The sequence below is a fragment of the Pygocentrus nattereri genome, chromosome 10, assembly GCF_015220715.1.
Source record: "Pygocentrus nattereri isolate fPygNat1 chromosome 10, fPygNat1.pri, whole genome shotgun sequence".
Taxonomy (NCBI): domain Eukaryota; kingdom Metazoa; phylum Chordata; class Actinopteri; order Characiformes; family Serrasalmidae; genus Pygocentrus; species Pygocentrus nattereri.
The window spans coordinates 26152719-26165871 of record NC_051220.1 but is presented as its reverse complement, the minus strand read 5'-3'; the positions used below and the strand labels follow the sequence as shown (position 1 = coordinate 26165871).

The 13153-nt window shown below is 38.9% G+C and overlaps 1 protein-coding gene across 2 annotated transcripts in view; it reads right to left on the bottom strand.

The window, feature by feature from the left end:
- ralgapa2 (Ral GTPase activating protein catalytic subunit alpha 2) overlaps positions 1–13153 on the bottom strand; it is a 137130-nt gene that overhangs the window by 49777 nt on the left and 74200 nt on the right. For both annotated transcript variants that reach the window (XM_037542061.1, XM_037542060.1), the window contains 7 exons: positions 13038–13106; positions 11809–11946; positions 7207–7390; positions 4845–5646; positions 3521–3592; positions 1937–2060; positions 1646–1801 (listed from right to left, as the gene is read on the bottom strand). In XM_037542061.1, the coding sequence (XP_037397958.1) occupies positions 1646–1801; positions 1937–2060; positions 3521–3592; positions 4845–5646; positions 7207–7390; positions 11809–11946; positions 13038–13106 (1545 nt within the window). The remainder of the gene's footprint in view (positions 1–1645; positions 1802–1936; positions 2061–3520; positions 3593–4844; positions 5647–7206; positions 7391–11808; positions 11947–13037; positions 13107–13153) is intronic.

Here is a 13153-nt window from a genome sequence, read left to right as displayed (position 1 = left end):
TCAGAACAATAAGGTGACTACTGGATACGTACTGAGTGCTTGAGAGACAGAGGGTGTGTGAGTGTGTGTGAGTGTGTGTACACATGTCAGGCTGACCGGCTGCCTCCTGACACTGAGGCCTTGAATGGCCGAGCCCCTCCAATAACTGCATTACTAGCACAGCCAGCTGCTCTGCCCCCCAGCACTCAATTGAATTCAGGAATTCCTCTCTTTTTCCTTTCTCCTTCCCTTCCTTTTTGCCCCTCTCCCTGGCTGAAAGTTGCATTTGTAATTTAGAGGGGTAACTTCCTACTTGGCTATGGCTGATAAAGCAGCCCTTTCACCCCTCCTTCTACAGGCGGCTGCTGCATTCTCGCCCTTGGTTACTATCAGAGAAGGAGCAAAGCAATTACGGGGCCCCAACCCAAATGAATTGAACATGGCTCACGGCACACACCCTTCCACCATGGGCTTACACACGCACCTCCACACTGCTGCGCCATGCCTCCGGCACATGTGCAGGGCAGGGGAAGAAAAAAAAAAAATCGAAAGTGGCTGAGACGGACTAATGCAAGCGCTAGCGGTGAGCAAGTTCAGCGTGATCCTCCTGATGAATTTCCTCTCTGCGGGCGAACACATGATCAGATTGGGCTGCGTTCGCCAAGCAGGAGCCCAGCGGCTCATTTTGCCACTGTTAACGCGCTAACGCCTGTCGATCGCTACCCCGCCGGCATGGGCGGAATTCGATAGCAGGGCCCCGCTGGCATCCGGCAGGTCCCTGGCCCTGGCAGAGTGAGTTAATGGGCTGATCGGGGCCCAGGTCACAGCACATGCAGGAGTCAAGAGAGTCAGAACCATTACCGAGGCAGGACATGCCTACTGCTCTTATCTGTTCTACAGTTCTTCAGCTAGCAGCAGCCATACGGAGCCCAGTAATCAACAGCACAGTCACATAGTCATGCCTCACACATGTCCGTCTCATGCTTTGTCATACTGATCCCCTATCAGTAGAGCATACCAGCTCAAAACCAGTGGGCCTAAACAGATACCCTATAAAATTGCATGGAAATGTTGGTATACCAGAAAAATGAAATGGTAACTTCATAGAAGACTCTACAATTGTACAATAATGTAATAAGAATGTATTCCAAATAACTCTGTAATACCTATTTTAGTGTTCAACTAAATCAAGTAAACTTATATTTAATAGAAGAATAACATGGCACTTTCAACTTCGGTAGCATCAGTATATGTCTGCTAAACAGGACTGATGGTTAAGTCTGTATTCTTAGTGGATTTGTTTAATAATTACATTCTATACCTACATGCTGTATCTACTGCTGTGTCATGAATAAATGCATGAAAGCAGATTTAAGTATCAGTTAAAATTATAAGAATGGCTAAGTTAGTTATAGTTAAATTACAACCATGCAATGTGCCGCATTCATGCTGTGCCAGGTTGTCTTCCGAATGGTTCCTCACACATATCGTGCTTTTTTTTCTTTTAACAACGTACTCTAAGCTGATTTTACATAGCTCATATTATGAATATGCCATGTGTGGCTCTCAGACTGGTACTTAAACTTACTTCATTACAGGCATAAACCTTTTAATGACAATAAACTAAACAATTTAATAATAACAATAAAAACATTATGTAAAGCACCTTTTTAGTGATGGAGTCATCAGAGTCAGAGGGCATACGAGTGGACACATGAAAGATGACCTCCACGGTTGAGGTAGAGTAGTATGGTGCTGTGGTTCCTGTGCTGCCATTCCTTTGCAAACCACCCATGAATCCGCAGTGAGTAGCCAAGTCCACCTGAGAGTAAGAGACAGGAAGAACAGTGTTTTTAGACAAATTTAAGAGCTGAAAACACATTCACAACACTGCCATTTTGAGTATGTGAGATTATACATATGTGAGAGACCAAGAGAGAGTGTTCTGGCTTTGTACCTCCCAACCAAGCCCAGAGACAAAGTCCTCATATGCCTGGCTGCCTTCGGTATTTGACAATATGGAACATTTATCTTCCTGGCCCTCACCAATATAGAAAACGGCAATCTTGTGGGTCTCCCGACTGCAATACACAGGTATAGATATAAGCAAATTTGCAAACAAAGTTCATCAAAGCAAATACAAACAGATTTGTGATGCGCATCTGTTTTTTTTTTTTAACTTCTATTTTTTAACAGAGAACAACAACTTCACATTTTTATTTTATAAAATAAAATTACAGCAGAGGACATGTACTAACTGTGCTAAAATACTTCTCATATTATTATAAAGTGATCATAATTATTTCCAAAGAAAAGTCAACATCAAATATAAAACTACTGTTTTATTTATATTGCTTTATTTAAAGCACTCATATGATTGGAAAACAAATTTTCATCACTTTTTAAAAACAAGGGTTTGATGTGCTATGCAAGCATCGGAAGTGCCATTCATTGTTTTTGTGATGTTAAAAAATACTCATTTATACATCATCGCTGTCAGGACAAAATCTCATATCTTCAAAGTAATATCCCAAGTAATTTTGGAGCCTTTCAATTTAAACAGTAACTGTAGCTTCAAAATGATGCAAAAAGTGAAAAATTACTAAAATGGAGATACAAGGGTTTTTTTGTGCAACAGTGAAGCAATATTTATTCAGTATACAGCAGTTCAGTGTTGCCCACTCATGCTGAAGCAGTGTTTCAACCCCGACTAGCAGCACAAATATGTATTATGGGGAAAAAGATGCAAATATAAATGCCATGATTTTGACTGCTTAAAAATGCACCCAAACTGATTTTAAAAAAATACAAGGAACAGGAAACAACTACAAATATATAATCTTTGTTGGGAAGTATCTGTGTATTCCGCTGTCTCCATGCTTTGATGAGAGTCTTTGAGCAATGTTGCTACGGAAGCACCATGCCCTTGCACTGTGATGTTTGGCATGCTCAGACAGCGGTTGCTATGAGTAGGGCAGGTATGTACGCAGGGGGAAACTGTGGGCCGATCCTGGGGGTATTCTTTAATAAGCCCCTGTAATTAGCCACTCTGAGTGCCTATTGATCGCTGTGGGCTGAGGAGTGCCGAGCTGTGTTCTGCCAGAGATGGGCAGGATTAGACTAGTGGGGGGTTGAAAGAGAGGAGTATCTGAGAGTGGTCTTAAGACATGTCTCACTAATAGTGCTCTTAAAGGATTTAGCCTGCTTTCTGCAGTCACATTGGGCATTGTATTAGGTGATTTTGTCCCCCAAATGCTTGCTATAATTATGGTTTTGAGTAATCAGCATGGTGCAGCAGCATATGACATACGTCACTACTTTACAAGAGATTTTAGCTGGTTGTACCAGATGATTAATATGGTAGTTTCATTTCACTGTTTTAATATCCCTAAACATGGTTTTCCATTTTTCAATGCAACTGTACATGAATATGTAGTTTGTCTGATTTCACAGTGGGGTGGTAATTAGAGATAAAAGCACACATGCTATTAAAATCCCACTGCTGCACTTAAAGAGAAGCAGGAGGGCATCTGAAACTTACCACTGCCTTGAATCCAAATTCTTGAGTTCTCTCAAAAGCTTGGAGTTCTTCTTCAGGAGATAAAAGCTTTTTCTGCAGTACAATTAACAAAGATTAGTCAAAAGAGCACCACCGGTTGAAAGACTTACAAGAACTATTCTACATACTGTATTAATCCATCGATCTATATTATCATCATCATCATGTTCTTTCAAGGCTGTTGATCATTTTGTTAGTGAATACCACAGATCATAAGATTTACAAATGCACTGAAATTACCAAAGATTCTGGTATCTATAGCAACATGGTCAAGTCTCTCATGAGCAGTTGGCCACTCAAATATACCAATGGCTTACTCTTTTTATTAAACAGAGCTTGAGGACCTGAAAGGAACTACTGGAAGCCATCACCACACTGATGCTACACTGTGAAATACCACAGGTTCATTAAGCTTCACCTCTCATGTACACCACAAATGCAACAAATGGCAAACTGGTCAACGAAAAAAAAAGTGGCATATGCTTATTCTAACAGGAAAGTGGGTAATGATCAAACTATGACCAAAAAAAATTAAATAAATATTGTTTTACAAAAAATACCATGGGCTCCTTTTCTCCTTCTCTGGATTTAACCATACAATCCTGACAAGCCCAGTGTTGGGCCTGAATACATACATACTTAAATAAAAATCTTTCTTTAGATTTTCCACTAGACGAGCATCCCTCATTATTTAATCAAGTTCAGCACAGAACCACAGGTTTTCTCTGTGGTACTGCGTTTCGACCACTGTATAAAGTTGAATAAACCTTGCTTTACCAAGAGATGCACTGTGTTTTTGTCCGCATGTGTGCTCATTTCAAGTGCAGTTCAGATTAGAAAGAACTGTTGTTTTGTTTAATCAAAGTAACAATCAAGCGAAACTAATGTGACATTCGTATTTAAGTGTTTTCTTCTTTAAAAAGGTAGTTTCTAACTATAAATGTCCATAAATTATCAGCTTTGTAAAGTTACTTTATCACAAGATAAAATAAATCCAACAGCAGCACTGAGATATCATACGATTAATGAAGAAGAACATATTAAAAAGCAGAAATAGCCACTATTATGTGTTGAGCTTAAATGATTAAATCACGTGACTAAAATATATACTGCTCAAAAAAATAAATAAATAAAATAACCAACGAGACAAGGCATCCCATTAGTTCACACCAAGAGGAACAATCCCTCAAAGTGTGTGTTTGTGCGTGTTTGGGGACGGTTATCAAAATATGATAGTATAGCCAATCCTCAGGAAATTAATGCTTTGCTGAATGATTTCAATCACGTCACACTCACAAACATATACCTGCGGTCCCACGAGTTCATGCCAAGCTCATTGATCAGCAGACGGCAGAAGTAGAAGGGTGCCTTGGGCTCCTGCTCAGAGGGCTGTCTCTGACCGGCTGCTTTGACACTGGGGTCTTCACTCCATCTCCAGAGCACTTCCTCCTCCTCCTGCTTTGCCTGTCTGTGAATGGCCTCCATGATGGCCCCCTCTGTTTCATGGTTCATGCCCATGGGTGGTGATGCTGGCTGAGTGAGTCTCTGCTGAGGCTGTGCCAGGCACTCTGGGCTGCTGATGCCCAGGTCCTCCAGCAGCTGGTCAAGTACATCAACACTGTCCTCCACCTCCACTTCAGAGGAGCATCTGCTGGTGTGAGAGGAGCTTGGCTTGGAGGCAGCAGAGGAATGGTCAGTGTGGCAGTGGGAAGTCTTGTCTTCACCACTGCTACAATGCAGGCTCACTCCTTCTATAGTCTTGTAAAGAACGCTACCATCCCAGGAATACTTCCCCGAGATGTCCCGCACAATAACTCGGACCTCGGAGGAATGTTCATTGGGGTTTGTGGGGGAGCCATCGGAAGGAATTTGCAGGTAAGACACCAGGGTGCTATCGTTGAAGACAAATAGCTGCAGATTGGGACTCTTGAAGACCTCAGAGGAAAGTTCAGATGATTCCACATATGGGTTATCGTGATTTTCATTTACCAGGCTATGCAGAAGGGCAGGGCCCCCACTAAGAGGGTGGTGACCCAAATGGTTTACAAGATGCATCATTATCATCCTAGCAGTGAGAGGAATCAACTCCATGTTCCTTCGCTTCTTCTCTGCAGGAGGAAGACATATTTACATGAGTTTCTAAGAAAAGAAAAAAAAAATTAAAAAGTCAAAACTCGGATGAATTAATATTCTCTCAACTGGTTTGGCTCATGCTTATTAGATTCTCCTTCAGCTCTCCAAATCACAATACTATTGTTAAGCAGTATTTACAAACAGAGTTGGTTTTCCATCCAGTTTTTGGGCATCTTTCAAATCAAAGAGAACTGATGCATTCCGTTTTCACAATGAAGAGCAAAAAATGATTCAAAGAGCTGCTTTAATGAGCATTGCACCTTTCACAGTGAGCAACCAGAACTAAGCAAATGCTAAGGGCAGCTGAAAAAGAGAAGTCCATTGTTGTGATTAGCAGATATCAAGATGAGAAAAAGGAGATGCTTGCATGGTGACAGTGCCATCAATACCATCATCTCCATCAAAGTAGAAAAAGCTCTTTGGGAAAACTGCTGTGCTGCATTAGCGATGCACAGGTCTTTGAAGTGAACTAATCAATAATGAGGTTGAGCACAGGAGCATTACTCTTAAGTTGCTTTTTGGCAAGGGTTTGTTTTGTGTGTAGCGGTATTAAGGGTATATCAATGGGTAAAGATTTTAGCACGGCAAAGCCAGTGGTTTTTTCCCTCTTCTCTAAAGATATACAAGTACAATCATAAAAGACATGTCTACAGAAAAAAATGACCCTAACAGAACCAATATGATGATATGCTCAGTACTGAGGGGAATGAAATGTCCAAAAATGTTACCTAATGGATATGGCAAGGTCAAATAAGGGGAAGAAAAAAATAAAAATTTCTAAAATAATTGGCATAAATGGGCTATCTGAGTGGATGAGGGGGACTAATGCATGGCTTTTTAAACGTTTCATTTGAGACTGTGCTGCATTTCTCTAATATTTTTGAAAGAACTTCAGATTCATAGGGAAGATGAGGGGAAAATGCCACAGCTATATGGGGAGGAAAACCAATTGTATAGTCTTTTTTATTTTTTTCACACACAACTACAATATAAACTACTTCTTTTAAACATTAGCTCATGTTGTAGAAATATACACTTGTAATATGTAATGAAATAAAATAAAAAGAAAAATATACGCAATATGTCACAAAATCTGAAGGAAAATAGTTTATTACCTAGAGGTAATGCTCAATGTTATTTGTGAGCTTTACAAAATCAGTGAAGGGACTAGAAGGGACATAGGCTAAAGATAGTAAAGGCAGTGGGCACAGCGGTAGTGCCTGAACCTCTGAATCCAAAGACTTGTTTTGAAGTGACATATTTTTTTCAGAAGCCAAAATGTAAAAGCCAAATTCATTGCTGGCTTCATATACAACATTATAACCCCAAACTGAAGAACGTATGCACATTTTGTACATCACAAGGCAATTTGTTTATAGACATGGATTTGTCTTTTAGTGTATTCACTATATAAATTATTTGTATTTGCACAGAATTTATTTTTACTAGCACAAGCGACAATACTGCTGCATTGCTCATTCATAAAGTTGAATTCAATGGAAAATTTAAGTAAATTCAAATAAAAATAAGCTTACCCTCAGCCACAGTGAGAAGACTGCCAAAGTCTCCAGTGGCGTTGTGCATAGGAGGTGGCTCAGAACTCCTGACTTGGCCTAACATCAGGAAAGGGTCGTAGTCCGTAGACAGATCTGCCAGGCTGAGGAGGTAGTGGCTTTGCTGTGTGTGCAGGTTGGAGCCTGATACACAACAATGAAGCACCTAAACAAACAAGAAAGAACATTCATGTAACATTCTAGGACTAGACAGTAGCTGGTTATCTTTAAATTTCAGCTTCTGACAATGTTACACCTGATAAAACAGTGACAGTCAAAAGATGTAGTGTAGTCTAGTGACATATCAGTGCCACAAAAGGCTAAAATGATTGAAGCTTATCAAGACCCTAGCCTGCCTCTCAACAATATCAGTCATCCATCCAAGACAATAAAACTGACCATGACCTCTCTGGGTTGGAAGAACAGCTTTTCAGAGGCAATTCTGTGCATCTGATCACATACAGTGCTATGCAAAAGTCAGAGACCACCCTTCATTTGTTTAATTTCCAGACAAAATTGCAATTAAGCACAATCCTCTTTGCAAAAAAGCTGGGATGCTGTGCAAATGAAAAACAGAATGCGCTGATGTACAAATCATCTAAACACTATATTTAATTAAAATGATTACAAAGAAAACATATGAAATACTGAATCTGAGAAATGTTATTGTTTTATGCAAATATATGCCCATTTTGAACTTGATGACATCAACACTTCAAAAAGTTGGGAGGGGGCATATTTACCACTGTGTTGTATATCCTCTTGTTTTAACAACACTGTAAGCGTTCAGGATCTGAGGGAACCAACTGCTGTAGTTCTGAAATTGAAAAATTTTTCCATTCTTTCCCAGCTGCCCAGAAGTTAGGGATCTCATTCGTATTCCTCTTCTTTTTATTATGTGCCAAATGTTTTCAATAGCTGGCAGGCCAGTTTTGTATCTGGATTCTTTTACTATGGAGCCATGCTGTTGTAATACATGCAGAATGTAGTTTGGCATTGTCTTGCTGGAATAAGCAATTCCTTCATTGAAATAGACGTCATCTGAAAGGCAACACATGTTGCTCCAAAAAGTGTATATATTGCTCAACATTAATGGTGCCTTCACAGATGTGAAAGTCACCCATGCCATGTGCACTATTGAAGCCCATTGCTGTGAATCCTTCTGTTCTGCCACAATCTAAAGGTGTTCTACTGGATTTAAATCTGGTGACTAAACCAGTTTGAGATGACTTTTGCTCTGTGACATGGTGCACTATTATGCTGCAATTAGTCATGAAAAAATGGGTAAACTGTGGCCACAAAGGGTCAGCAAAAATATGGTCAGCAACAATACTCAAACAGGCTATGGCATTAAGAAAAATAACTGATTGAAGTTAAAAGACCCAAAGTGTGCCAAAAAAACTGGTTCAGCTCGAACCAGTCTGGCTATTCTCTGATGACCTCGCTCATCAACGAAGCATTTCTGTCGGCAGAACAGCTGCTCACTGGATGTTTTTTCTTTATTGTACCATTCTGAGCAAACTTTAAAGACTGTTGTCTGTGAAAATCAGAGGAGATCAGTATTTCTATAAATATTCAAACCAGCCTGTCTTGAACCAACAATCATGTCGCAGTCAAAAATCACTGAGATCACATTTCATCCCAATTCTAATGGTTGATGTGAACATAACCTGAAGCTGCTGGCCCATATTCTCATGATTCTTTTTGGTGTTCCTCATATCACAGTAACAGAAGTCAATATGTAGCTATTCAGAATAATAAACCTTCAATGGTGTCTGTGACTAAGAGTGTTCCACAGGGCTCAGTTTTAGGTCCATTGCTCTTCACTTTTACATGCTGCCACTTGGGCAAATAATACCCCTTCATGGTTTAAGTTTTCATTGTTACGCAGACGACACTCAGATCTATATTAGTGTTAGTCCTGTTCAGACTACACCACCACCTGCTCTGATTGATGAGTTTGAACTTTTTAAAACTGAATGCTAGCAAAACTGAGTTGCTTTTAATTGGCTCAAAATCACTGATATCTAGCTCATCTGTCCTTGGCATCAATATCGATGGGATTCTAGTAACACCTTCTCCCCACGTCTGCAACTTCTGAATTATTTTTGACCCTGCACTTTTGACATCCACATCAATTACGTTGTTAAGACAGCATCTTTGCAATATTTCTCGCCTCCAACCATTTCTCAGTCAAGCCGATGTAGAAACACATGTGCACGCATTAGTAAATTAGTAAAAATGACCACATCACCCCCGTTCTTCAGAGTCTTCACTGGTTGCCCATTACATTCCGTATTCAGTACAATGTTCTCCTTATAACACAAAGCTCTGCACAGTCTGGCTCCTCAATACTTGGAAGAGCTTCTTCATCTATATGTCCCATCACGTACTTTGAGATCACAAAATGTTCCTAGATCTAAACTGGTTTCTATGGGTAGTCGATCATTTAATGTAGAAGCTCTCAAGTTATGGAATACTCTCCCACAGTCTATTCGGGATGCAACCTCTCTGTCTTCATTTAAATCTCTATTAAAACTGCCCTGCTGCCACACGTTCAACTGATTAGATAACTGAATGAATGAGTTGGTGTACAAGTGTTCCTAATAAAGTCCTCTATGAGAGTATATGTTTTCTTTTTTTCTTGCACTGAAAAATGAACAACTTGTACTTAACCACTGTTTTGACTGGAAATTAAATAAATTAAAGGGTGGTCTTTGACTTATGCACAGTGCTGTTCAGAACTGTGTGCATTAGCTTTCAAGTGGCACAAGTGGTGTGAAAGGAAGTTTTTTTTATGTTGCAGTGCTTGCCTTCATGTTCCTAGTTTGTGGGTTATTATAGGGGAGATACAGATAACAGGTGGGAACTGGCACTGACTAACAAGTGCAAATGTTGCCACACATGGATTAGTCTATCTGAAACCAACAGCAGACCACCATATGGAGGCAAGACATTATTTATTGTGTTAAACCAGAAGATGAGTGTTTTTTTCCCCCTTTTTCAGACAAATAATCTATTTCTTTTGCAGTATGCCAGTGTATGGATTGAATCCATATGCATGTATGGAAACAGATGGTCATGTCTCTGTTGGCTTGACAAGATAAGACACAGTCCAGCACAGTTTATCACAGTTCCTGAACAGGGGCGCTCTGTTTGATTTAATTAAGACTTTATCACTTGGCTTGTTTTCAAATAGAGCACACACAAACAATAGGCCACAAGCAAAACAAACATAATCAGATTGTTCCTAAATCTAGATTACAAAAAACTCTTTACTGCTTTACTATCTAGAAGTTATGTTACTATCTCACTACATAATTACAATATCAGACTGAGATAAAGATTATTTCTCTTAATATAGCAATACAGCAAGACTCCCATAAATCCATAATGTGAACTACAATATAACAGCTATAACGAAGGAACACTAAGTTAGACAATGTTAGATGAAACATGTCTCATTACAGCATTATGACATGGGGCAATCAGAGTGGTAAAATGCTGCACCACTGATTCTTTTCAGAATCAAAAGTGAAAAACTAAATGACTAGGATAAAGAAAAGAAAAAAAAAAAGAACAAGGCAGCTGCTCTACACAGCTCCTAAGTGGCTCCTCTGACTGTTTGCTTGGTGACTAAGTAGTTCCCTCGCATAGCAACAGTCTCATGGACAAGTAAAGGGGAAAGCACACAAATGGAGCCATTTAGAGGCTGATACACACTAAATTCATTCATCGATCTTTTGAAGAACATGAATTCTAAAGCTATACTAAAGGCTAAGACAGAAATTAAAGCACAAAATTCATAAATTATGGTTTGATAAATTCTTTAGGATAGTGAATTACACGGATAAAAAATCTCAGCAGATCTTGTACTGCCTTCTCAACAGACATCATTAAGAACCCATCATGGTTTTCTGCCCTTGCTAATTTTTTGCACAAAACTAGGAAACTCTACTATTTGTCTAGAATAACTGAGCTTTTCTATGTTACTCTGACAGCAAACAGCAGATTATAGCATGAGTTATTCGCTTGCATTAGGCAACACCATGACTAGCACTGATAAATGGGAAAATAAAGTAAGCCTGCTGTGCATATAATGACTAGCAAAAATGATTAACAATCATAAAAGTGAAGAGGAAAAATAATGACATTTATTCTCTCCTTTTTGTCTTTGCACCAGGTGCAGTTTCTCTCATATGATGATGAGTTGAATTCTCAAGTTCAGCATTCATTGGCAGGCTTATCAATTGAACAATAGGGCATTTAAATAATTTAGCCATTTTTCCCCCTCTGAGCATGACATCTGCACAAAGGTCTATGGCCGACCACATCTGCTCAACAGCAAGGGACTAATATCTCATTCACTCTGTGCCCTGACCTGGCCCTCATCAGTGTTTGATGACTTAAAATCATCTTTCTTTTGAGGGCTGATGAGTGGATTTGCAATACTATGAGCCTTTGTGTGGAAGCAATAAAGAATATACAATCCTTTAAAAATATGCTGAGATAACAATTTTAAATAGAAAGAGTTCCTGTACGAATGTAATGACCTTTGCTTCAGAGAAAGTGTAAGCTACTCACCCTGTAAATGTAGTCCAACAGAGGAGCTTTCTGAGAGACTGGCTCATCAAGCACATTCATTGTGATGGGCTCCAGTAAGATGGACAGAGGGACAGCCATGCACCAGTCAAGCAAGCACAGTAGCAGGGACACCATTAACTATAGCACAAATGGGGAGGAAAAGAATCCTCAGTTAATCCACCCAGTTTCCCAATTTTAAGGGGATAAATAGAAGACAAGAAGACAAGCTGGCTGGACAGAATGTCATGTCTGTAAGATTTCTGAGTTCACAGTATGGCTGTATAAAATACTGGTTGCTAATCACTATCATGATGTTGGGTTTTGCAATACTGATCCAACAGGCAGCTGAAATACCCAAATGATCCTACCAATAAATCACATGCTTTATTAACCAAATATTTCCCAGATGAGTTTTTATGGATGATTGGATAAACCAAGGGATTCATATGATTACAAATACTAAATAATTTTGATGAAACATAATGAAAGCTTGTCTTTAATCATTAACTAATCAATTACATCAAGGGTTCATCAATGTATTGTTAAAATATTGTAAGGTTCTATTGAATGTTATTGTTTTGAGTAACTGCGACAGGTAGGCATTGCAGCAGACACTTGTTAATACTGCAAAAAATGTGTTAATGTTGATGCAAATTTTGCAGTGATGATTAATGAGATGACCAAGTAGAGAAGATGGCAATATGTCCGCTTTTCAGGCAAGCGGCAATTACCTTAACAACAGGCATAGGTAATGGTCACAATTTAGTAAGCTTTTCTGATTGAGGTTCTTAAAACTTCCAGTTCATCATACTTGAGTTTTATTTTATTAATTAGCAGCTGCCCAAGCTAGATATAAACAACTGATTAAAGACTTCTATTTAGTAGTTAGGATCTGCTAACTTGAGATAAGATGCAAGATAAGCCACAAGTCCTAAATTAAGGCATAATTTGCTTATGTAATATATAATATATATATATATATATATATATATATATATATATATATATATTATTTATATATATATATATATATATATATATATATATATATATATATATATATATATATATTGCCTGAAGCTTAATGGATCTCAACATTGGACTAAAGATAAGACGTTTCAGATCCAGGTCAATGGATGGATGGACGGACAGATGGATAGATAGATAGATACTTAATTGATCCCGAAGGAAATTAGTAATAAGTGTCTTCTGAAAGTTTCTGTACTCACTTTTTTATCTCCCTCCACTGTAGAGTGTTCAGCACTGGGTAGAAGAAAAGCAATGGTTGCTACAAAAATCTACAAAGAGAAGGAAACAAAAAAGCTATTCAAATCGAGCACTATTC